At 39.2% G+C, this 27,269-nt stretch overlaps 1 protein-coding gene across 1 annotated transcript in view; it reads right to left on the bottom strand.

The window, feature by feature from the left end:
* Nucleotides 1–27,269, bottom strand: part of fbn2 (fibrillin 2) — a 154,739-nt gene that overhangs the window by 101,476 nt on the left and 25,994 nt on the right. Inside the window, exons 6-7 of the mRNA XM_062972128.1 lie at nucleotides 19,834–20,031; nucleotides 5,928–6,053 (exon numbers count right to left, since the gene is read on the bottom strand). Coding sequence (XP_062828198.1) covers nucleotides 5,928–6,053; nucleotides 19,834–20,031 — 324 coding nt within the window. The remainder of the gene's footprint in view (nucleotides 1–5,927; nucleotides 6,054–19,833; nucleotides 20,032–27,269) is intronic.

Raw genomic sequence — 27,269 nt, 5'->3', positions numbered from 1 at the left:
CAGGAGTCTGAGAGCAGCAGGGAGGTGTAGTATCTTTCAGTGCAGCCTGGATGTTTTAAAAGCCAAGGAGTGATGAAATTGATTCTAATATCTCTATAGAACATACACTGGAGGAGCACGTGCTCGGTTGTTTCGGTATGGCCAGACTGACAAGGGCATAGTATCTCCTGGGCAGGGGTCTTCTGGTACCTCCCCTCCAGTACTGCTGATGGAAGGGCATGGCATCTTGCGAGAGTGAAAGCTCTATGACGTTTAGGCACCGCCAGGTATGCTAAGTAAGCCATGGGAGCAATGAGATATCTGTTATCTGCAGTAATGTTGAAGACTGGAGAGCAGGCTAAGTCGGATTGTTGCTCTGTATCCAGGATCCATTGTCTGATGTGATCCTTAGCTTGGTCCCATCCCATACTTAGTAGATGTTCTTGAGAGAAGCCTAGTTGCAATTTTTGTTGTCACTACCTTGTTCCATGTAGATTGAAACTTGTCTCTCAGAGTTAGCAAGGCAAGGCCACATGAAGAGTGAGACAGATACAACCAATAATTGAGAGTGGTTATCCAGACTCTCGCCTCCACTCTCATGAGGCCTGTCTCTAATCGCAGGATGGCGTTTGAGACAAATCTGGGGACCTGCATCGCCGATCTTAAAATTTTTTGATTGTACCTGCTCCAGGGGGACATAGTTTGAGTAGGGGCCGAGCTGGGCTCCATACATCATTTGTGCTATTGGTTTTGCCTTAAAGAGCTTAAGTGCTGCTGGAATGTAGTGGCCTCCTCCCGTCTTGAGAAACTTTAGGATAGCGTATGAGCTCTTTTGTGCTTTTCAGCTACATAATCAGCATGTACTTTCCTATTTCCAGTGCAGTGGAAGAATATCCCCAGGTATTTAAAGCTTGAGACCTGTTCGATATTGTGTCCATCTAGTCTCCATGTATGGTACTTGGGTCATTTCGCGAACTCCATAATTTTGGTTTTTTGAAAGTTAAGGTGAAGCTGTTCTGCATTGCAGTACTTTGTTAGGGCTCTCAGGGCTCTTTTCAGGCCTACTTGGGTACTGGATAGTAACACTGCATCATCTGCATAAAGCAGGGTTGATAGGTGCCTTCCTGCCAATTTTGGAGGGTGGTATTCCAAGTTATAAAGGTGTTCCACCATGGAGTTGATATAAAAATTAAATAATAGTGGGGCCAGAGTACCTCCCTGTTTGACGCTTTTCTCCATTTCAACTGCCTTAATGAGGTGGCCTTGAGAGCTACATCTTATTTTCAGTGTGGTCCCTTCATGTAGGGTGCGTATTAGTTGCAGGAGTCGTTTATCTATTGAGGTGGACCCAAGTTTTTCCCATAGTTTGGTACGGAGATAGAGTCAAAGGCTGCTCTAAAGTCTATGAATGCAGCATAGAGGGACGATGTTCTCTGGGAGGTATATTTTTCTATAAGATGCTGTAATACCAGGTTGATAACTGGAGCAACGCACAGGGAGCGTACCACTTCTCTGCTACGTCAGCTCCACTGGCTGCCGATCAGCTACCGAGCACAATTCAAAGTGCTGGTTTTAGCCTATACAGCGCTAAATGGTTCCGGCCCAGCTTACCTGTCTGAACGTATCTCCCGCTATGACCCATCGTAGAATCTAAGATCTTCTAGGGAGGCCCTGCTCTCGGTCCCGCCAGCCTCACAGGTGTGGCTGGCGGGGACCAGAGACAGGACATTTTCCGTGGTGGCCCTCCACCTATGGAACGCCCTCCCAACTGAAATTAGACAGGCTCCCTCCCTCCTGTCTTTCCGAAAAAGAACGAAAACATGGTTATGGGACCAGGCTTTTGAGCAAGAGTAGCAGCAGAAATGTGACATGACAACTGTATGACTCAATGACAGACCCCATTTGGACTTGAAACGCGCCGTGAATGTATATTTATATGCATAATTATGTAGGCTTTTAATATAGGTTCTTAATTTTAATGTAATTTTTTATTTAAATTGATTTTATTTGTGATGTAATCTGTTTTTAATGTATGTTTTTATATTGTAAGCCACCCTGAGTCCCCTGATGGGTGAGAAGGGAGGGGTAGAAATGATGATGTAATAAATAATACTATGCACTGGTCGATGGTGAACTGTCCTTCCCTGAAGCCGGCTTGCTCCTCCGCAAATATATATTTCTTGCTCCAGCTAGTCCAGCAATTTCCAGTGCAAATGCCTTGTATATATTTTGCTAATAGTACTGAGGAGGCTAATAGGTCTGTAATTGGCGGGATCGTCCTGCCTCCCTTTTCTTTTATATATGGGTACGACTGCCATCCCCCAGTCCTTGGGTATTTGGCCGTATTTGCCGATACAGGTCACTTCCTCACTAGCTGGTGGTGGACAGTTCTGCTGCTTATAGAGAGAGAGAGAGAGAGAGAGAGAGAGATCATCTGGGCCCATCCTTGCATTAAGGTCGCCTCCCAGCACTATAGATGCATCAGGATTCTGCAATATAAGGTCCTTGGCATAGGATTCCAGTTCCACCCATGCAGCTTTGATTAGCATCAGTATTTTTCACTATAATCTCTTGTGTGATGATGAAATTTCATTATACACCTTCTTTCAATATGAAATGGTTGCTCTCTAAAGGGTCTCAATAAAGAGTCTCAATAAAGGGTTGTTTTCTCATCCTCTGCTATTATAGGCAAGCAGGATATAAGACCATGGAAAATTCCTTTCTGCCAACATTTTAGATTGATTTTCTCAACCACAAAATTGTTTTTTCCTCATTAGGTTATGTCACTCTTTCATTATATAAGTTATTTAACTCATATACCCACCATTCATATCACGCACAAAAAAATTGACATTTTTCTGCCACAATATCATCAACTAAATGCTTGGAAATAATTTACCATTCTTCAGGTAAAACTGCACATATAAAACATATTTTTAAAGTATCTTTAAATGACTCACTGGTATTTCCATGGCTCAGCCCATTACTAATGAGAAATATTCTCAGGTTTGTGGTATTCACATTACTGTACATTAAAACATGTAAAACCTTGTTTTTCTAACTGATCCACGCCAAGAAATAGGTAATGTCTGCTATATTTTCAGGACCTGCCCTGTCTAAAGCTTGAAAAACTGTAACTTTGAATATTTCCTTACGACAAATATAACATGTAGACCATCATTTACTATAGTGCATGTTTACCTACAATCACATTTGCAATTCGACAGAGATAGGGATATACAGATGTAAGGACACTGTGTGGGACAATATACATTTTGGCTTATCTCATTCTCACATGCTAAAGAAAGTATTTCAAAGGTTTTGTCTACAATGAGCAAGGTTGTAAGAGTTTGTACATATCTGAAATATTTTGATGAAAATGCTGTTAAAAAAACAAATGGTTTCCTCACAAACCATTATTTTCTGCATGTTACACACTTTTATTTGAAATATATTGAAGTTTTGAAATCCTTAAATATGAAAAATCTGGCTGCACTTGACCATTATTTGACAGGATAACTCAATATGTCAAGACAAGCTTTACTGTAAAAATTTCAAATACTAAAGAGATATCCACTTCACCCTGCTCTCTTTGTTCCTGATTTCTACATGTCAATAAGAAGGATCTGAAAAGGAAGTCTAGACACATTCAGCCCCACAAGGTCAGGAATAAGGAACTCTGGAGTTGTTTAAGTTGGTTGAAAGACAGGCTCCCCCCCCCCCCCCCGCCGCCTTTACCTTACTGACAGGTGAAAAGAAGTGTGAGCTCTTTGAATCAACAATTCAAAGGCATTACATACACAGAGCTATAATTTACAATCAGCCAATACACATAGAGGCTGAGTATCTTAATCATAATGCTTGGGATCAGAATGCTTTGGATATATAATTTGTTCAGATTTTGGAATTACAAACAAGATATTTTGGAGATGGGACCTAAGTCAAAGCATGAAATTCATGTATGTTTCATATACACCTTATAAAGTACCTATAGCTTGGAGGTAATTTTATACAAACTATTTTTAACAATTTTTGGCACGAAACAAAGTCTGCCTACACGGAACCATCAGAAAGTAAAGGTTTACTTGTCTCAGCCGGGCTGTGGCGCAGGCTGTTGAGCAACCAGCTGCAACCAGCTGCAACAAATCACTCTGACCAAGGGGTCATGAGTTCGAGGCCAGCTCGGAGCCCCGTGTTTGTCTTGTCTTTGTTCTATGTTAAGGCATTGAATGTTTGCCTTATATGTGAAATGTGATCCGCCCTGAGTCCCCTTCAGGGTGAGAAGGGCGGAATATTAATACTGTAAATAAATAAATAAATGTGAACAGTTTTGGATTTGGGAGTATTTGGGATTTTGGAATTCCAGATAAGGAGTACTCAACTTCTACATGAAAAAAAAAGTTGTTTGCCGAAAGCCAACAGAAAGCATTGCACTTCAGGCAGGTTATATAGACTGTTCAACATAGAACATGAACAGGAAGGGAATTGCTAAGGTCTAAATAAAATTTTGATTTTCTATCTTTCACTAATGCAAATTTTCTAATCAATCCTACACATTTTCTACATCCAGAGATTTCTTCATTCACAGCCACATAAAGTACCACAGGCATGAATTGGTCTTGACTTGTATTACTAATACTCAAGTTCAACGCATGGAAGAGTTACTTTTGCTTTCTAATTTCCAGAATTGGCCATGCTGGATGTATAATTCTGGGATGTGTGGTCCAAAAAAGTTACTTTTCCAAGTTCCACCCAAATTAAAATGATATTTGGAAACAAAGAATGTGTAAAGTGACATCCCACTAAACAGCACATACGCCAAGGACATACTCACACTTCAGTTGCCCACGCAGCATCCATACTATTTACAACTATATTTAGTAACTACAGATGCCTTCACTTCATTATTTAAAATATTATTGTGAAAGCTGCAGTATGTTTTCAAGTGATCACTGAATGAGATAAACAAGTTTTAATGGTAAAAATATGAAACACTGTCACTCTCACATTTATTATTTATGTAAAAGCTAACTGTTCCAAACAATATTTTCCTGGTTTGCACAAATGTTTGTTTTTTGTGATTACAACTGAGCTTGCATCATAACCCCTACATTGTTACTGTTCCTTTTACATTCTTTTACATTCTGCAATGTGTCACTTAGGAGCTATTGCAATGAAGAACCCCATTAGGGAACATTATAGCTCTCCATCAGATTTCCCTGTTTCATTCTACTGAATGCCCCTTCTGCCTCCTGTCCTCTGGGCTGTTCAGTAGTTTCTCTGCATCCAAGGAATTATTCACTGTTGTCCACCTGCACATCCAAACTGAGGTTTTTTCTTCCCCACAGATGCCAGATTACAAAATAATTAAGTTTATTAAATGACTGAACACTCAGTGTTACCTTAACAACTTAGCTAAGCTTTATTTCCCAGCAGCACAATAAAATAAAGGTAGTTAAAATATTGTGTAACAACGAATGCATCAACATGCATTCGCATAAGGCTTTACAGGGTACTGACAGCCCTTTTTTTATACGATGAGGATTTAGATGTGTTACAGTACCGAAGTCTATGGTTTGTTTTAAGCATGGTTTTCACCATGAGATGCACAAACGTATCTAAAAATGACTTCCAGCTCCATTTGCATCAAAATGTTATCTTTACCTTTACTGCAGACAAAATGTGCAAGTAGGCAAGCTGTGAATCTGAACATCTGTCCAAAATGTACTGTTCTGAACTGACTGCCAGCTGTCAGAAGGGATGGCTCTTATTTCTTACCACAGATAAAAAAGAACTGGGATCAGGTCTGATGAGCAACAGAACAATCTGGTGCTATTAGCTAACTTTTCTGCTTGCTACTAAAGGTCACAGTGAAGATACTGCAATGTCATAAACCAACAAAGGTATAAAATACTGCACAGACATTTTACCTAATGTACAATACATACCTTCACACTTCTGGGTTGCTTCATTCTGTTTGTGGCCAGCAGGGCATTTGCACTCATATGATCCAACAGTATTGATACAATTCCCCCCTTGGCAGAGTCCAGGGATAGCCTGACATTCATCAACATCTGCAAACAAAATAGACAGAATTGTTGCAAAAATTACCTCAGAATATAACACTGCCACTCAGGACCTTTCTACTGACAGCACTATGGATATCGATGTTATCTCTCCAGACAATGAAGTTAGTTATTTCTGTACCTTATTATTTTTATGACCTCAACATTCCATAAATTCCCAAAGCTCAGGAGTACTTAGACCATATTTTGAGTTTTAAGAATTTTTTTTATTTATGAACTGCTATACCTTTTTGCACACCAAGAATGTTGTTTTGGGTGAGCTCATTTCATTTCCACCTTAATAGGCTTTTCACATTCATCCTCCTCCATTCACTGTTAGAGAGAATTACTTCAATAAAACAAAGAAAATAGCAGTTCGGTTCTGCTGGCCACACGAGATGCACAGTTAACAATTTTTCAAGATTTTGCTATGAGATATATAGTTAAACACAGTTTTAATAAGTTTTAATACAGTAGAGTCTCGCTTATCCAATCTTCACTTATCCAACATTCTGTATTATCTAATGAAGTCTGCCTCCCGCCCATATTCACAGCTGTTTCTCTAGGCAGCAAGGACTGAACTTTCTACAGATTTCACTTCCGACAATGTTGTTACTTTAAGTTCATTTTATGCAATTCTATCTTTATTTGTAGTCAGTTTTTTAGTAGTCAATGTTTTTGTACATTACAACGTTTTGGTGTTAAATACAGTAATTACTACATAAGGTTATACATAAATACAGTAATTACTACATAAGGTTACCATGTATTAAACTGCTTTTTCTGTTGATTTGTTGTAAAATATGATGTTTGGGTGCTTAATTGGTAAAATTATAACATAATTTGATGTTTAATAGGCATTTCCTTAATCCCTCCTTATTATCCAACATTTTCGCTTATCCAATGTTCTGCCAGCCCGTTTATGTTGGATACTATAGTACTATAGAAATGTTCAGGAAGTGACAGGCAAAGTAAAGCCATCATTAACATCTGTCACAAAGTTATCCTTCCTGGAATTGCCCTTTTAAGGCTTAACACTGGTTGTTTGCATTAATTTTGCCACATAATTTTGCATGTTTGAGATACTGTTTTTGATGATAAATTAGGAAAATCAGCTATCATAAGAAGAAATGCTTTATGGAGTCAAGTCGTATAGAAACTTTGAATGTCACTGACTCTATAGCAACACTTCTATAGACAAGCTACACTTTGTAACTGCAATCTACCTTTTCTATTTATTTTACAAGGTAGTTGCAGTGGTTCTCTTCCTTCTCTTTCGATGCCCTCAGAAAATATACAACAAACTGGTATTAAAGTTTCTTTTGGGTCTAAATAATGTTTGCCCAATAGAACCCAGCACAAACATACACATTTAATTAGAACATGATTTATTTATATAGATTATCAATTATTATATGATTTTTTTCTCAATTCTCCTCTACATAGAAAAAATGCTGATCTTAGTAGGTCTCCATGGAAGATTTACAGCTCCATCATACCAGAGCATGGATCCATTTTAAATCCGATTTCTGCCGCCTTCAGAATGCTGAGATTTGTAGTTTAGTGAAGCCCAGGACCTGCCTGGCTGAGCAGTTTAAAGGACTGTCCCTAAACTACAAGATTCAGAATTCTGCAGGGGGCAGAATTTAATGTGAATCCATGCTCTAGTATGATGTACTGTATGACAGTAATATGAGCTATTGTGTAGTAGTTGTTCATAGCAGTATATATTGTGATTGTGTCATTGTCATACTGTATCTTTGTTCTGCAGATCTGCTCTCTTATTGTTCTGAAGTCTTTACAAACTGGAAACAAGGGAAAGCCCATGAGAAAATCAATCCTTATGTTGTTGAAAGTTTTCATGGCTGGACTCACTGGGTTGCTGTGAATTTTCCAGGCTGGATGGTTCTGCAACATGGCCATACAGCCCAGAAAACTCACAGCAAACCAAATAAATCGTCGTTTCATGTTTCTAGCACCTTGAGCTGGTCTCCATATTTATCAAAGGTTGCTATGTTACATGGTGACTCACAGATAAGAATAATACATCAAATACCAAACAAATAGATAATACTTTCATTTTCCAACTTAATGCTTTGCAATAGTTTGCTTATTCTGTGTGTCAGTCTACAATAATAATAAAAAATATGTGCATCTCCATGTATTTCCAAGACAGTAATATCTGGATACCTCAAATTTGGTTTGACTACAGAAGCAATCCTAAGGGTGTTCATATTGTAAGTATTTTGTTTTTAGAATACATTTATTCATTTTAATAATAATTGGCCAGTAGGCTACAGTTCCACACAATATTTCCTCTGAAGGACCCAACATTCCTCAGATAGTTTGGGGAGTGATTCTTGTTGCCTAGTAAGGTGGAGAAGGGAGATAGCAAAGGGAAGCACTGCATGACCAGTGAAGTGGATGGAGAGAAAGAACTATAAATAAAGAGAAAGAGGCAGAGATGTGAAAGAGAACAGCATGGGTGTGGGGAATGCTAAGGGTTTTCTAACCAAGTAAAGCTGTTACTTCTGCCAGTGTTAAATTATGAAATGGCGAGAAATCAAGTGATGTACACACCTTTGAAGCAACCCTATGACAGTTTAAAATAAAAACCACTGAGTAAAATAATATATAATTCACCCACAGCTGAGTCTCATCAGCAATGTGGCACTATTAACCACATCAGTGTTCCCAATAGCCTCTTTCAGTAAGGTACAGTATTTGACCTCTGGCCTTGTGCTTCAGCATAAGTGCACCCTTTATCTGTCTATGTTGCTTATTCAAATGCAGTCAACTGTGTCAGCACGGCAGTAGCTAATATTAACAATTTACAGATGTTGTTAAGTAGCAAATTAATGTGCAAACAGCAATATATGAATTCTCCAGTGGCCATTACTTCTACAAAGAGGGTCTCTGTTTGACCCTCTTACAAAAGAATGTTTCACAGTTGAATGAGACTGAGATATTAAATAATTAAATGTTAATTACTATACTAACAGGAAACAAAAATAGGTTAAGCTTTCCTTTCTCCATGCATTGAAAACATTTTAACACTGAACATTTTTAATTAATCATTCCCAGCTTTGGTCTAAATACAGAAAGAAAGAAGTAAAGACCTGTATTATGTATTCTGCTGGGAGGTGGGGGGAAGGTCAGGAAATGAAACATGAATGTAGTTCCTCTACACTGGACCTGATGTTAGTGAAGCTATTAATAGGCATTTAGATATGTACATAAATTACATCTAAAACCCGGCTGGACACATCATATAGCCTGATACAGTGAGGCTTCTGAAAGCCCATGACAAATTGGTTTGTATGCTACATTACACAGGCCACACTGATTTTAATTTCTGTAAGTGGCTACTATAACGATTATGATATTTCTCATGATTACTTGATTTATCATGTGAAAATAGATATATAGGATCACTTGATTCAAGAAAATACCAATAGGAAGGTAAAACACTTTTTATTTCTATTTATAAAGTATTAGGTGAGAGAGAGCTACCTGAATTCTATTAGTAGTCTGGGGACTACATTAGGCTGAGCAAACCAATTCAATTAGTGAACTTCACGAAAGTGTTGTTGTACCATTCCACAACTAATTTAATGAGTTGACTGTGGCATTACCAGTAGGATTCAGGCCACAAAGATCAAGAGAAGCTGTCTGGTAAAATCTTGTTCTACTCCATTCAATGGATTCCACAGATCCTCACACAATAGGTTTGTCACTAGACGTGGGCTCAGTTACTGTTACATCAGTTTCATTTGTGTTTTTGTACTGGAATGCATGAAACGAAACACACCCCTCCAGTATGGAAACACCAGTAAAATGAATGAAAAGTGGTAACGGTAACTATTTATTGTCTGATTTTCATGCCTGCCAGGGCTGCAGGCCCTAGGAGGCATGGGCGCTTCTCTCTTCTCCACCTTTAAATGTGTAAAGCAAAGAAAAAAACCTTACTGTAACTCCATCAGCGTGTGTGGACACAGTGCATCTTCGGCACTCCACTTCAGGGCCTGCTGGGGGGCCTGCTTACCAGATGCAGTCTTTTTCCAAGGAGAGTGCATCTGGCGAGCAGGTCCAAAATGCATGCACACATGCCAGACCCTGAATCAGAGTGCCAAATGGCAAGATGCAGCGTTCGGCACTCCGCTTCAGGGTCTGGTGCGCATCTTACACGGCAATCCACTTACTCGTATGCCAGACCCTGAAGTGGAGCTCCGAGCTCCGAAGATGTGCTGTGTCCACACATGCTGATTGAGTTACAATAAGGTTTTTATTCTTTACTTTACACAGTTAAAGGGGGGGGGGGGAGAAAAGCGCCCGTGCCTCCCAGGGCCTGCAGCCCTGGCAGGTATGAAAATATTTGTTTATTTTCCAGACCTTTTCTAAAACACCAATTTGTATAGGGCCCATATTCGGAAGCAACACCCAAAAACTAAAATGATACAAATGGAACATACAGAAACGGATAGTAATTCCATACAAATGCACAATCCTATTGTCAACTCACTGCAAATGAGCTGTCCTCAAGACTCAAAGTGGCTTCCAAAACAGTGGATTTTTTCCACTTTAAACCAACTTTGCCCCACTTTTAACATGTTGGTGGATACTCTGGAAATTGCTTGAAATTCTAGATTATCCCTGGGGTTTGGGACTATCTGGACAGTGGCACTGGTCCAATCCACTGTCCAGACTGGACATAGGTGCCATCGCCCTTTTTCTGCACTCATATTGCCTGCCTACATCTTGTTGGTCATTCGGACACACTATTCTGACATCAGATGAAGCATTTGTAATGGCCAGGAACTTGCATGAGCTCCTTAGATGGTTTGGAGGTGGGGTAGAGGCTATATGAAGGATGTGACATACCAGGGGAGTGGATGTGGTCCCAGGCTATCTGGACAATTGCCCCAAATTTAACACATTAAGTGCTAAATGTAAAATGCTCTACAATGGACATAAATGAGACAAACTCCTATAAATAGCAGCATGTCCTCCTATCATTGTGCCATTTGCCTAAATTATAAAGAACTCTGCATTCACTATGGTAAAACTTAGACTGATATCTTAAACTTTTCATAGGACTCTGCAAGCACATATATTTTGTCTAAAACAGTCTGGCACAGCAAATTTTCTGAGGCTATACTACAGTAAATCTTGTGGCTATAGTTGGAAATATACCTTATGCACACCCCAGCAAGAAAACTGATTGCAATTTATCTGAGCTAGTTCAGACATAAATTTAGCTTTGCCAGGGCACATCTGGCTAACAGTCCATGACACCATAGACAACTCCACAGAAATGTTTTACAAAGTAGTGGCCTATTTAATCTTAGTTATTGGTACCCGACCGTAAAGTGTTTTTGAATATTTAAACCGTTTTCTGAGTAAATGATAACCACCTGTTAAGATTTGCACACACACATCTGAAAAGAAAGCTCTTTTCAGTGCTCACCTTCCATGCAATCCTAAGAACTCAAAAATAATGTTGGATTTTTTTTTTGTTTTTTTGTAAAATATGTTTGAAGAAATACTGTGTGGGAAATTTCGATTTTTCTTTAAAATGCATTCATAGGTTGTATCTTTCTAATTTGAAAAGTATTAAACAAAAATATTTTGGCTTTTTACATATCTTGAAATTTGGGTTCATATAGAATGTAATGACATAATGAAAAAAAATTAAATAAGTTCATATTCTAGAGAGTTATTAGCACTGTTAGTCCACTACATCAAAACCAATAGTTTTATGGCACATTTATTGCAGCATAAGCTTTTGAAAACTATGACAGGTTCATTTATTAGTGTTAGGAAATGGGAGACATTTTTCTTCAAGAATCCTGAACACATTATGACCAAGCAATTGCGATTTTTTTTAAAGCATATACCAACAACTTCCTTATGAAGTAGGAGATAATTAACATCCTTTCCCCTCTGCAGCCTCCTACACACCCCACACTCCTATTCTGAAAGGTTGGGAAAACATCTGAAGCCAGTTTTCAGGAAGCTCTAAGGACTGCTGGAAAGAGAGCAAGAGAAAGAAGTTTTGTCATGCTCGTGTTGGATTTAAGCCATAGTCTTAAAAAGCAAAATATTGTGTGATTATCAGAAAAATGCCTGTTGAGAGTATATGTGAAGGAAGATTTTGTATATGGAAAGACTTCTTGGCAATGCATATCTCACATTCCATGCAAAATATAACTGCAAACATACTGAACTTCCTTTATACAATCAAACCAGCCAGAGAGCTTCCAGACAAAAATGCAGGACAAATAAGTGGGGCAAAAAATTACAGGATCTGATAGTAAGTCCAAACACAGACCTGTCAGTCCCAGTAAATGCTCCCCCACGGTTGTTTGTAGTGGATTTTAAAAATTTGCAAGATGGACGGGGAACATCCAGTGGAAGTTTACTTTTTAAAATTGACTCTCCGAGATGCGCTGGACCTCATATGTGCTCATGCGAATATCTAAACATAGATATAATAAGATATTTTCTCATCTCTCCTCACTCTACTATAAATTCAAGCTCTGTTTAATTTCATAAAGATCAGAACAAAGGAATAGTTACAGAGAGTTCTCATTGTAATTGCTTTTCATTTGTGCTTCCATTTAGCCATCTGTGTGTCCATGGCTCCATTTGTTTAATGCCCAGATCAGCTGTTTCAAGATTTTAAAATGCACACATGTGCTGGAACAGTCTACACCAGGGTATACAAACAAAATCACATGTTTTCCTTGACTGCAGGGATATACAGTCAAGCGAATATGTGCATTTTCTGGCTGAAATCAGGTTTTAAGTGCACCTTTTGACATGTGTTTTCCAGCTGTTAATCCAAATCAGCACGCATTTTTGAGAAACATCATTTAGCCACCCACTCCCATTTTTATCCCTTTTTCTTCCATGTTTTAGGGCAGTCCTGTCCTCCATCAGCAAGCCACTGCACTCCTGTTTTCTCTGTTTTCAAAAGTGTGGTATAATACAATCAAATCATTAAAAACTTAGGGTATACTTCTAAAGAGAATGAGGCAACTGGATGGAGTGTTCCAACTTCAGAGTGTCCATCCCATCTATGGTTTTGTTGAGCCTTTCCCAGTAAATGCAGAGAACCTTACAGCTGATACTCCATCAACACATCTCCTCTCATATACATGCAAAGACACTTGTACAAAAGACAACCTTCCACTGCAATGAAAGAAAATATAGACTATATTTGAAGCTTGTTTTAATTCCCATCCATTTTGAGAACATAGTTGGGAGCAGGGAGAGCTGTGTATGGAGTGGATCCATTTCTCACTCTATTGCCCTCTTGCTATGCTCTACAAGGCTGGAAGCTCCAGCCACAGAAGGGAGCAATCATGGAAACCAAGCCTGCAAAGGGAAATGAAATCAGATCTTCCTGTGCACTGTTAATGGCCTTGGAGGGGGAAATACAGTCTCTATGGTCCTGGGACACAGTCCTGGAAACTAGGATTGAAGCCTTAACAAATTAAAGAAAACAGAGGCAGCTGGGAACAATCCAATAACACGAAAATAAACACCCTATCAAGATTACATGACTGCCTAAATAAATAGGCCTTCAACAAGCAATGAAAACCCAACACGGTGAGAACTAGATGGCTCTCAGAAGGCATGGCCTTCCGGAGCTTTGGTGCTACAACAAAGAAGACATTCTGTTGAACTACATCAAATATAGCTTAGTTAAAAGATAGGACAAGAGGGCCTCTCTAACTGACCTCAGAGATCAGCTAAGCTGATAAAATATTTTTATTCTGCTTTTAGTTAGAAAAGCTTACAAGGCAACACACTGTCTTTTCCAAAATGCATCCCATAAAAGTGAGAGAAAAAAAAACCAGCACCAGAACCAACCAGAACAAACAGAACCAAAATAGCAGCACACAATTAACTATGCAAAATGTCAACAAGATCAAAGAGAGCTTTCTTGTTTTGTTCTGTTTGTTTTGTTTTCACTTCACCCACAGGCATATATATTGGTCTAAGGGACAAAAGAAGGATCCAAAGAAACTAATTTGCAATAAGTCTATGGTTCCTTCCTATATTTTGTTAGCATCTAAAATGAAAGGTCATCAACTGAAATTTCACACTCTGTCAACAGAGGGATGCAGGCACAGGAAAACTAATGAAACCTTGCTGTTTTGGAAGAACGTTGTCCTATACGGTGTAGGCATGAGATATGGACATTAAAATTGTCCTGTGTTAGAAATGGAATCATTCCTACTTCTCATTGGGAAGTCTTTGTAAAAAAAATTGAACTGAATAAATTAGTTTGCAACAATTATCCAGTTTCTAATCTTTCATTCTTGGGCAAGGTATTGCAGCTGGTGATTGTTTCTCAACTGTTCCAAATGTCAGGCAATATTTCTAATCTATTCTAAAGCAGCTGTAACACTAGGACTGGGTTTGGAATATAATCAGCATTTTTATGAACAACCTATGGCTATGAATATATGTGAGAAACACAAGTGTGTTAGTTATCCTAGACCTCACAGCAGCATTACTTGTCCTAGCATCTTCTGGATTATTTGTCCTAGCATCTTCTGGTTACATTTGGTTTTAAGATTTTTTTTCCCCCTAGAGGATCAAAATCTAGATTACACTTAGAGGTAAGTGTGTGTTTGGGCTTGACATAACTTTGGAAGCCTATACCACACCATTCCACTCCCCAATATAATTTTATGTCCTAAAATCCCCATACGCTCCCTAGGAAGCCTGGAGAGGATCTCTATACTTTACATCTTTACTGGGCCATTTAAAAAGTAGAAGATGCGTATTTTTTAAACAGGAAGCAACTAAAATCAATTTCCACATCACTTCCTGCTAAGGCATTTCTTGGATGTAAAACACCTGGATGGTCAAGAAGTAGATAATTTGTCCCCCCACACTTGGCAGTGCTTGTGATGAGGATGAATACAAAGAGCTGCTTTGCCCAGCATCTGAGTCAGGGGCAAGCAGAGAGCAGAAGCCTGATACTCTACCCTTGTAGAGCAGGATCAGAAATTTCAGGGGACACAGAGTTAGGGTAGGTTCAGGAGTTCCAGGAAGCAGACCAGGAATTAAGCATTCCAGCTAGGGTGCAATTACAAACTGATGCTATCCATCTGAGGAGATCTAATCAGTTGACTCAGGGCCCTTTCAGACAGGCCAAAATCCATGAGGAACTGGGATTTTAAATCCCACTTTGTCTTGGAATTGAGGCCACACAGCTGGCCTAAACCCCAGGATTTTGCAAGGGGGATCTAGATATTCACCCCTGCTGATCCGAGATCAGCAGAGATAGGCATGGGCACTGCCAACCTCCCCCTCCCTGCCCTCCATTTTCCCCTGCACTTAACCAGAAAAAAGCCCCATTTGGGACCTGTAAGCTTTTTCCCTTGCTTCCCCCTCAAGCCATTAAGCCAATTCCTCCGAATTCTTCCCGCATTTTTGCTAAATAGCATTCACCCCCCCCCCTTTTAACCTGATTTAACCTGGGTTATTATGCATGTGTAGAAGGGCCCTCAGAAGAGGGTGAACAGGTGAGAGAACTTGGGAAAGCGCCATAAATAGCTGGACGTTAGAGCTGGTAGCTTGCTGGGAGCAATGTTTATGGAACTGCTGCAGCCCAAATTTCTGTTGGTGAATTCTTGGATGGAACTTTGACCTTGGATTATGTTTTTTGGACTATGACTTGAATTGGTGAGATTGCTTGGATTTGACCCTTGGAAAGAACTCTGGGTTATTTGTATACTTTGCCCTTGTAGGACTGCTTGCTGTGTAAGACCTTTGACTAGGTGAGCAGTTGCATTAGCAGGAATCCTGTGTACAAGTCTTTGACAACACCACTGAGGGAACACTTGGGAGATTTTTAAAAAACAATTAAAAATCCTTGGAAGACTTGGGGACCACTGTCAACTCACCCTGGTCTACGTTAAACGTTTGAGGTAGCCATCCAGAGATTTCCCTACATACTCTTGTGGGAGGTTGCCCAAATGTTATCAGTACATAGACAACACTTAGTTTTACTTCTCATCTCCACCTTTTCATCTTTGAGAGGTTGTTCAACTCCTATACACTTTTAGATGCACCAGAAGAACTTCTATAAATTCTGCAGAGAAAGAATCCCTTGGTGTTTTAATGATGTACAAAAATGATTGTTTGCAAAGGACATAATGCTTCACAGTGCCTTTTTCTCTTTCATTCAGAAGAAGCAATCATTCTGCTTGGCTCTCAAAGCCTACTTTTCCCATTCCAACTGGAAAACCTGGAAACTTTTTCCGATCTCCTTCCTTTTTAGATAAAGGCCACACATAGATTATCTAAAACTTTATCTGTTAGTTTAAAAAAGGAAGGTGGTACTGTTAGATCATCCATAATTCAGGAAAGCACATACAATCTTTGTGTGCAAATGCCCATTGTGTTTGGATTAATGAGAATTACTGATACTCAGCACATTTCAGGATTTGCCCCCTTGTCAAAAGACTGATGTTATCTTTCAGCTTTTGATGATTTGGTGCTCCGAAAAATGATTTGACAGTACAAGCTGCTCAGGAGCTGAGATCCTAATTCATAGTGAGTGAAGCACATTCAGACCTTCATAAACAGCAATAGTTAAATTACATAAATTAAAAGTGAAAAATAATATTTATTTTAAACACTCACTGTTCACAGGCTGAATATCCACACTGTTTTCAATTTCCACACTGTAATTTTGCAACAATGTCAACTGTTCATTGCACGGTTTAAGAATATTTTTCATGCTCAGTTAAATGGCATGACTTTCAAGTGTATTGAAGCTAAAGAGCCAAGTGAATCATTGGTGTAACTCTCATGAAGTATCTTCAGAAATTAGGGAAGTTGCAGGTATGAAAGAAGAGATCATATGGATGAACTCTGCATCTCCCAAATGCTTGCATTCAAGACTGAGGTGAGTACAGCTCTTCTTGTAATATAACAGCCACTCCTTTCCTCTGGCAGCAACCTCCTGCAACCCAGTCAGATTCTGTTCACATATGGAATTAAGACACCCTATTTCAAAATGAATGTGCTTATTGTTGAGAATGCCGCTGGGCTCCTGTCCTAGTGGGAACTTTCTCAGCACCAATTCACCAACAAGAATTCTGGAACTAGTAGTTTCAGTCATGTGTGGGAAAAGATTGCAAATTTGTTGTTGCTTTCTCCTTCTCTTTATGCTTGTCCTTTCTGTGTTGTCGAAGACTTTCATGGCTGGGATCACCTCTGAGGATGCCTGCCATAGATGTGGGCGAAACGTCAGGAGAGAATACTTCTAGAACATGGCCATACAGCCCGGAATACATACAACAACCTTGTCCTTTCTCTCAATGAATTTTGCAATACCCAAATCATCATCAGAAAGGAAACAATTATTCACACGAGGCAGAATGATTGTTTTGATTAGGTAACAGACTTTCTTTTCTTTAAAATATATAACCCATACAATTTCCGTATCTTAAAAATTCTACAACTGTTATTTCCAATTAAAAAAGCAGTGCTCTGAATCTCCAAAATAATCAATTGCAGATAACCTTTGAAGGAAAACAGATATTTTATTTATTTGTAGAAATAAATAAAATGTATATTAGGGTATAATGTCATAAATGGAATGATGAGGCATTTTCTACCCAATTAACAAAATGGTCCCTGATGAGAAAAAAATCCTCCCATGAACATTATTTTTGCCAGCATCTCTACAGATAGTCAAAGCAGTAGCCACTGAAAGCAAGTTTCCCATATGTGGCACACCCTGTGCTGATCAGAAAAGGGAAGGGGAAAGGGGGTGCGATTCCGCCTCTCCGCCTCCCCTCTCTCATGTCACTCCGGTCAATGTCAGCAGTTTTGTGCCTGGTGGACACTGCTAAGCTGAGAACAAGTGGAGGACGGTATGTACCATCTCCTGGCCCTAGGCCACCCAAGTCTGAGGACAAGCTTATGAACAGCTGCAGCCACTTCTGAACAGAAAGTGGATCAACTAGTCATACAGCCACAAAGTGTGGGCATGCTCCAAAGTTTTGGGGAAACTCTAGAATATCTTGTGACTTTTTAAAATGTGGACAAGGTTACATTAAGTGGCCTTGGCAGACTTTAGGGTGAATGGACTCTGCATGTCATGTGGATCCCATAGAATCCATTCACCCCCACTCTGATTTATTTGGCCTGTGTATAGGGAATATATATGTGTCTTTCAGTGTAAGCAGCTTTGTACATTTTACACTTTAATTTTTCAAAGGTCATCTTATAACACAGGATTATAATATACCAGAGTGACACTATTCACAGAATTTAAGTAGAACTAGACCCAAAAGAAAGAAAAGTTACAACATCATTTCCCCAAGAGTTTTAAATTGCATCTCTAAATTTCAGTCGCCCATCATGTACAGGATCCTGCCCGCCAAGAAAACAAACAAAATAGTTTGGACAATTATTGTAACAACAAATCTATTGTATTTTGCCATTACAATAGTTTTTGTGTGAGGCAAAATGTATGAGATAAAAAATGTTCCATGTCATTTTGGTGAGAAGTGGGAAAGTGATGCAAAGAAGCCAATGTGAGTGGTCAGTTCAAAACAAAATCCTTTAATTTGCTCCAAGGGAGAAGGGCAACAGGCTACATATTCATTTGCTGCTCTCCAAGAAATTCAGTGTAGAAACACTGATGTCTTGAGAGGCAGAGGTGGTGAAACAGTGAAGATATCCACAAACAGATCATTATAGAGCACTTAGAGACATCATTCAGAAATGCTCAGGGCCAAAGAAGGATGCAAACAAAGAATGCTAGAAATCTTTTAACTGCCTCTAATAGGAAGCACCATATAAGCCATGGAAACAAATATCAAACCAATTTTACACCCCGCCATCTCTACTAAGATGAGGACTAGAGGGGAAAGTGATCCAGCTGTACCACATCAGCTCCATCCTGCTGCTTAGAGTCTTTCTATACAGCCATATAACCCAGAATATCAAATCCCACAATATCTGCTTTGAAGTGAGCTATCTGAGTCCACAGTGAAAGGGCCTCCAAGGTCATACTGTGCTGACAGCTATCACCTAATTGGCAGTTGACCATGTGAACTCCCATGGCACGGATCCAGCAACAACATATTTGGTTCATGTAGATGGGCTCATACATATGCTTCACTTGACAATGTCAGAATAAAATAATGCACATATTTTCTCAAACAGTATATATATATTCTTTAAATAGAAGTGCAAGATAGCACATTTCACATGGACCCTGCCCCCAAAATCAAATTATTTTTTCCAGTTTGTAGAGATTATGAGAGTTTTAATGTGTTCCTTTTTATTTATAAAAAAAATAACTTCCATCACAATTGGAATTTTTACAATGCTGTATTTTTCTTTATACATTGTGAATCACATGAAGAAATGGGCAAAAGCTCTTGAATCATCTTGAGACATGTTGACATTCTCTTTCTCATTAAGGATTAGAAAAGCTGAAAACATTCTTTACACCCCCTAATACATATTTTGAAGGAAATGTAAATTTATCTTACTGAGCAAACATACAAGATAATTCCTTCCCTCTCAAGTAGACAGAACACAGATCTAAGTTCATTCTTTGCCAAACAACACTGGTTTCATTATTACGTCAATGCAGTCTCATAAATAGCAACACACTTACAGAAACAGTTGAGGTTTTGAACGTATACTAAACAATATGCAAAGAAAAATAGTCATCTGGTTGTAATCATTTCATCAGAGCTATTGTACAGCAGGCAAAACTTCTAGTAACTTAATGGCTTACCTTGACATGCACCAGTGCGGATGTTGGGGATGAAACCACGGCGACATGGCTGGGGCTGAGCAGGACACATTTCACAAGGATGTCCCCACGCACGTCCAATCGTTGCACAACAAAGCGTCTTCGTGCAAACAATGCCAGTCAACTGACCTTGACACATCTGGTTACTGACCTGAGTGAAACAAGGGCCTGTTCTATAATCTGGAAATTAAAAAGAAACATTTTAATGTAAGCGGTGGTGGGGGAAAACAGATCTATTTCTATCAACAGAGTGACTGTTCCTTGTACCTCACATATCTGATGCACAGATCTGTTTCCTATGAAGGCTTATGCCATAGTAAATCAATTATTCCCTAAATTGCCTGACTTGTTATGCCTCTTTATATTTTTTTTAAATGAACAAATTCCTCATATCCCTTTGGGGAGTTAAATTCCTTGAACTTTTAGGCCTAAATCCAAGTGCTGAATCTAAATAAAGTGAACTCATTCAGGCAATGGAAATTACAGCAATACTGACTTACCATTTCAGCATTTGATTCAATAGGATAAACTTTGATTGAGCGTACATTGCTTTACTTTCAATTAAAATAATAGATTAAGGAACATTAAATTAATAAATAGCTCTGTGATATGGCATTCATGCAAAATTGCAAACTGTTGATATCTGTTTACAAATTACAGTGTTTCATCTGAAGGGAAGAATCCTGTCCAGCTTTTGCATTCTCTGTTGCTAGAGTTTAGAATAATGCACGGAACACGCTGTTCAACAATCTATACGAAGCACCCAAATGAAAGGACAACCTACATCAAATAGGAGGGATGTAGGGGTGGGGAGATATGGGCACTGTCCTCCCATATAAAATTATACCACTGTAAATTTTCTTCAGTCTTGAAATGTGTAGCACTATTTAGAATAATGTATTGAACATGTTTTTCAACTGTCCATTGAAAGCATTTCGAAGTACCCAAATAAAGGGACAACCTACAAAAAACAGGAGGGATGTAGCAGTGGAGCATAGGTGGAGCATAGGTGGGGAGGATAAAGGCACTGCCCTCCCACATAAAATTTCTGCCACCATTATTTTTTTCTGAGAGTGAGAAATGGAAAATTGTTCAACTCTACAATCCTTGTATTTACTATATTTACACCTCCTTGGTAGCTCTGCCTGTATGTTCTCTTTGGATGCCTAAACTGTGTTTATAAATTGTCTATGGCTCACAGGGCATGAAAATGGCATTGGACTCCGCTTGACACATATAATCATGGTTGTCTGAATGACAAAGTGATGTGAGAGAGGGAGGGGGGGGAGGAGGAACTGCTCCCTCCTTTCAACCCTACCTTCTACACTCCTTTCATCATTCTACTTAGCATCACTCCAGGTGTCAAACAACAAATATCATACTTTTCTTGCCCCATGGGTATTGCAAAGCCCAGAATGGTAGGGCTAGGTGGATGTCATCCCTTGTCCCCAGGGCTACCTGAGCCCAGGGAAAATGGGATGGCAATGTAAATGGCGCCAACCACTTTTTGAATAGGAAGCAACCCAACTGTATATACTCACTCAAAATGCAGACAAGCTCTGGAGCTTCAGGGAAACTCCAGAGTATCCAGTGACTATTGATAATGCGGTTCAGGACTATATTAACCCTAATTGCCTGTTGCCACTTAGCCACCATGAAGCTGATTCCCCCTTTCTCACTTAAGGAGAAAGGCTCCATGCAGATGGGCCCTAGGCTGTAGGTGGAAATTATTTCAAAACTACATATAAAAGGCTAGTAAAAATATTTATTGCCAAGGTGCGCAGGACAAGAACCTGGTATATTGCTAAGGGCATTCCACACTTAGGCTGACGACATTTTTTTTCCTCTTTCACCTAATTAAATTAATCATAAAATTAACATAAACAAAAATTAACTTCATCACATTTTCCTTGTACATTGACAAGTGTCACATTTGGAGTTTCACAATTTGTTTTTGTACCCCTGTTGCTATAGGAATAACTATCTGCAAACACTCATGGAACACATGTTGTAAATTATAACATCTTCAGCAATTCTGATGCCCAAATGAGAGTAGCAACCTACTTTTAATACATTTGCTATACATTACTTTCTTTTTCTCTAACAGCTGTTTAGATCCAGTAATGAATTATGACATAACAAAATATCAGTAATAAAAAGGATTGCAATTTTCAAAGATATGTTTACAGAGGGATTTAACCAACAGCCAGAAATGGAGGCTGGATGAATAAGAAATTACACAAATGAAGTGTCACAAAATCTAGACTACAATTCTAAATATATGATGCTAGATAGTAAGCCTTTCAGAATGCAGTGAGTCTTAGTTCTCAATAAATATGAATAGGATTGCACAACAATCTTGCAGCATCTACAGCACAGGGAGCATCTATGCTGTAGAATTAATGTAGTTTGACACCATTTCATCTGCCAAAGCTCGATTCTATGGAATCATGAGAGTTGTAGTTTTACAAGAGGTCTACCAAACTAAAACTCCCATGCTTCCAAAGAAATGAGCCATGGCAGTTAAAGTGATGTGAAACTTCATTAATACTACAGTATAGATTCAGCCCTCTCGTACCCCCGCCCCCTTGTCAGGAAAGGAGGGCGAAAGAAGGCGAAGGGAAGCCCACGGGGCCGCTGCCAGGCATCCCAAAAACATGGCAGTGGAAGCAGAGGCGGCTTGAATCCTGGTATGAGGTGGGCGCGGGAGAAAGGGCTAGGCACCAAGGAGCAGAGCCTCGTCCTTCCTGCTGGGGAGAAGGAGAAGGAGGAGAACCAGGCGAGGAGGCTTCTTCCTCCTCCTCCTCTTCCACTTTCTAATGTAATTTGATGTTTAATAGGCTTTTCCTTAATCCCTCCTTATTATCCAACATTTTCACTTATCCAATGCTTTTATTTTTCAGTGATTGGTTTTTTTGGGGGGTGCCAAAATTCTGTTTGCCTATACTTGAAAATTACCTAGGGCCGGCCCTGGCCACCCTTCCTCCTGTATTTCCCAGAAATGAGTATCACAAAATTATAATTATGTCAGGATTCCAATGCCTAAACAAGGCTTTTAGTCAAAGAATTTCATGCTGTATATCAGAGATGGGCAATGACCTCAGGATGAGGAACTACACACATGCTCTACTAAACCTGGACATGCCCAAACAATTTTCCAACTTTAAACTTTTTAATGGAAAAAGCTTAAGACATCCTCTATATGTTGTGGGTCTGAGAAATTCTGTCTTGTTTTAGACCCAAGGGAGCGGTTCTCAACCAGGATATCTATTTGTGGCTTAGGACATACTAATTTTGCAGAACTAGTTTAAAATCACTTCTGGTTTATAAGAAAGGGTCCCCTAAACACATCAGGAAATAATACAATGTGATATAATTACCCTCAGAAAAATAATTCTGTGGGGCCAGAAAATCTTGCATAGGATAACAAGGACTTTATCAAATTGATGAAGTACAGTGTTACGATTCGCCAGCCTCCATGGCAAATTGTGGAACAGAGGGGAAATCCTCGTGCCCCATGCCCCATCTTGCCACCAGCTGAAGCTTCCCCCTGCTCTAGGCACATTGTTCCAAATGAAACACGGGGAGGCTCCCTGGCTGGCAGCACAACATTCTATATACTGCCACCCTGGTTGACCCAAGGAACCCCGCCAGAAGTGAGGATACATTGTGTAATGGGCAACATGGGGCTCCATGGATCATTTGTTGTCTCAAATGCGCTTCCTTGCCACAACTTTGTGCATCGACCATTTTTAAGTTGATCTTGTTTGTTTTTTTTTGTTCCATGTGAATGTGCATTTATACATTATTTGTTATTTATAAAGTAAAGTTTTGTTAAAAATAGGTAACAAAAAATGGGTGGTGGTGGTCTGGGGCTGGAATGGACTAATAGTATTTCAATGCGTTTTAATGGGAAAAATCGCTTTGAGATAATAATAGAATCATAGAATAAGGGTGTTGGAAGAGACCACATGGATCATTTAGTCCAACCCCCTGCCATCCAGGAAAAGCACAATCAAAGTAAGATAAGAGCATTTTGAGTTAAGAGTTCAGTTGTGAAACAAATTAAGGTATAACTGTAAACCCGAAAGACAGTGTATTAGGTTCCATGTACAGTAGAGTCTCACTTATCCAACACTCGCTTATCCAATGTTGTGGATTATCCAACGCTTTTTTGTAGTCAATGTTTTCAATACATCGTGATATTTTGGTGCCAAGTTCGTAAATACAGTAATTTCTACACAGCATTACTGTGTATTGAACTACTTTTTCTGTCAAATTTGTGGTATAACATGATGTTTTGGTGCTTAATTTGTAAAAGCATAACCTAATTTGATGTTTAATAGGCTTTTCCTTAATCCCTCCTTATTATCCAACATATTCGCTTATCCAACGTTCTGCCGGACCGTTTATGTTGGATAAGTGAGACTCTACTGTACATTCAACATTACAAACACAGGTGACATGCAACCTCATCACAAACGGCTAAATTCAGCTGCATATGCCTGTTTAGTCCAGGTCACCCACGGAGCCTGCCGGCTCCCATCAAAGCGGCTCTGTGGGTGAAGGAGGGCGGAGCTGGTGTATGCCTTCTGCCACAGCAACACAGGGGGCTTCCCATGTTCCCATTACATACACATACCATGCTTCCCCCCATGGGATCACCTGGGAGAGGAGTTCCTCATGCCCCCAACAACACGGAGTGATTCCAGCAGACATGTGACAAGGTAATGAGATAAAACAATGATGTCTTGAATACTTTTGATGACCTAGGGCATGCTAATTGTGTCAGCCTGTTTTAAATCAAACTAGTTTCCCTTGTTAGCTTGAAATACAGTTTGGCAATCAGTGATGGTACTCTGTTAAGCTTCCACATATGCCAGCCACTAAAATGACAAGGTATTCACAGAGCATTACACATAGGTCTGATAAATTCAAGATTCAGCTTCTGCAGACTTGCATTTAAACATTCTATTGGGTTATTTAATCATTCTTGGGATATGTTTCTTCTTAATGATTAAAAATGCTGTTTTAATGTGTTTTATATGAGCCACCTATAATTTTGAGTAGGTAGCACATACATCTTTTTAAAAAGATGAACAAACAGTGACAAAAATAATTATGTGAATTGATATGGGACTGCATATAAATCCCAGCTCGGACTTGCCAAGCTCAGCGGAATCTGGGTGAGTTAAATGCAAACAGTTGCCTGGAAAATTCCAGTTAGACTTAAAATGACTATCAAGTGCTTCTGTTTAACACGACAGCCCCTGGTAGCATTCCACAATGCTTCCTTTGGTTTAAACTTGGAAATACTGTGTGTGCCTGTAAAATTAGAGTTCAAGGAACAGAAGAGCAGCTACAACAGGCAATGCCACTGTACAGACATGAAAACAGGCCAAACTCTATTCTCAGCAAGCATATCTAATGATCTCAATAATGCAATAACCCAGCCAAAAAATCAAAAAATGACATTGTTGTACTTTCTTGCTCCTATACTACTGAAGACGTTATTGCAGCCACATCACAAGCTCTTTCAAGCAGGATGGAAACTTCGCTTGCTGCAGTGAATTCACCCCTTATTCTCACAGTCAGTTTCCCCTCTAGATTTTGGGAGCAAGGAGGGGCAAAGATCCAGTGTATATGTAGTGGCACTCAACTCTTCAAGGATCCTGTCTACATCTTTAGATTACATATATTGATGTTTCAAATATCAGCTACAGCATCCAAGTCAGAACACATCCATATATCATAATACAGTAGAGTCTGACTTATCCAACATTTGCTTATCCAACATTCTGGATTATCCAACACAGTCTGCCTCCCACCCAGATCCACAGCTGTTTCTCTAAGCAGCAGGAACTGAACTTGTAAAATCATAATGTAATTTGACATTTAATGGGCTTTTCCTTAATCTCTCCTTATTATCCAACATTTTTGCTTATCCAACGTTCTGCCGGCCCATTTATGTTGGATAAGTGAGACTCTACTGTAACAGCAAGCATCTGGTCCAGTATTTTAATGTTTATTAACATACTTTAGATTTTGCAAAGCATTAGATTGCAAAGACTAATAAAAATAAAATGCATTTTAAGGTGCTATCCAATGAAATGGGCACTACAGTATGCTATCTGAAAATAACGGCTGATCTTTTGGAAGAAAAATAAAGAACACAGCTATTTTTCTTGGAACAATAACCATTATATTATTTTGGAGAAAGTCAGTTACAATGTGGCCTCATAAAGGAAGACCAAATACTTTTCTTACTTCTGCATTATACTGTTTATTCTAACATTACTGCAGCTAAGCACAACTTACAAATCAAGCCTGCCTAAAACAAGAATGAAAAAAATTAGCAGAGTAAAAAATATATGCCTCAGAACCAGACATGTCCTCCTATGAACTTCTTCCACTGGGGCAGTGCCCAATACCACCTCCCATCTTGTTAAGGGGATCTTCTAACTTGCAAAACTGCTTTTTGAGGACACAGAAGACAGGAATAGGGAAATATCACCTACTTTTGCCCTTTGCTTATGAAACACCTCAGTTAGCAGAGGTTTGCTTCCAGAAATCTGAGATCTGAATGCAAGGGATGTGCTACAGTTCTGTACTACGGAAGCTAAAATGCCCAATGTCTTAATAAATAAATATGAAATCTTTCGGTACAGTAAGAATACAACATAACTTGAAATATAATTCTGAATAACATTCTTAAATGTAATAGAACTAGGAGATCTTTTTTTTTTTAAAAGGGTTCAGCAGTGGATTTCTAGAAACAGAATGAAAGAGTTGAGAGGAACAAGTATTTCTCATCATTCACGTCTCCTCCAACCTCTAGAGATGTTTTTTAGACCCCCTGGAGAGCCCCTTTTTAGACCCAGAAGAATTTGGGCCTTTTATAAAATCAAAACTAAGCCAGAAATGGCTTTTGTTCACTTACTGTTGTTTAAAAAATGCTTTCCTTGGACCTAATAGGAGGGAGAATATGATGGATACACAAATTACAGGCACAAGGGGCCATAAAAATGTAGGCTGCAATCCACACTTCATTCCCCTGATCTTAGACCTTTTCCATTGAGACCCCTGTCCACTGAATAATATTTTATGTGACCCCGGATGTATAAGCCCCATATAAATACATATACAGTGTTCCCTTACTTATTGCTAGGGTTACGTTCTAGGACCACCCGCGAAAAGTGAAAATTTGTGAAGTAGGGACACTATATTTCCTTAGGAAGGAAGTAGAAAGAGGGAGGGAGGGAAGGAGGAAGGGAAGAAAGAAGCAGGGGGACATGGCACTGTCACCTTCTCCTCCCGCTACTGTCTGGGCTCCTTCTCTGGCCCGCCACCCACACCCAACTGAGACCACCGCCATTGTATATCATAATTTTATGATTTATAATATTATTTTAGTGTTT

This window comes from Anolis carolinensis, chromosome 2 (genome assembly GCF_035594765.1).
Source record: "Anolis carolinensis isolate JA03-04 chromosome 2, rAnoCar3.1.pri, whole genome shotgun sequence".
Lineage (NCBI taxonomy): Eukaryota > Metazoa > Chordata > Lepidosauria > Squamata > Dactyloidae > Anolis > Anolis carolinensis.
This window is presented reverse-complemented; position numbering and strand designations above follow the sequence as displayed.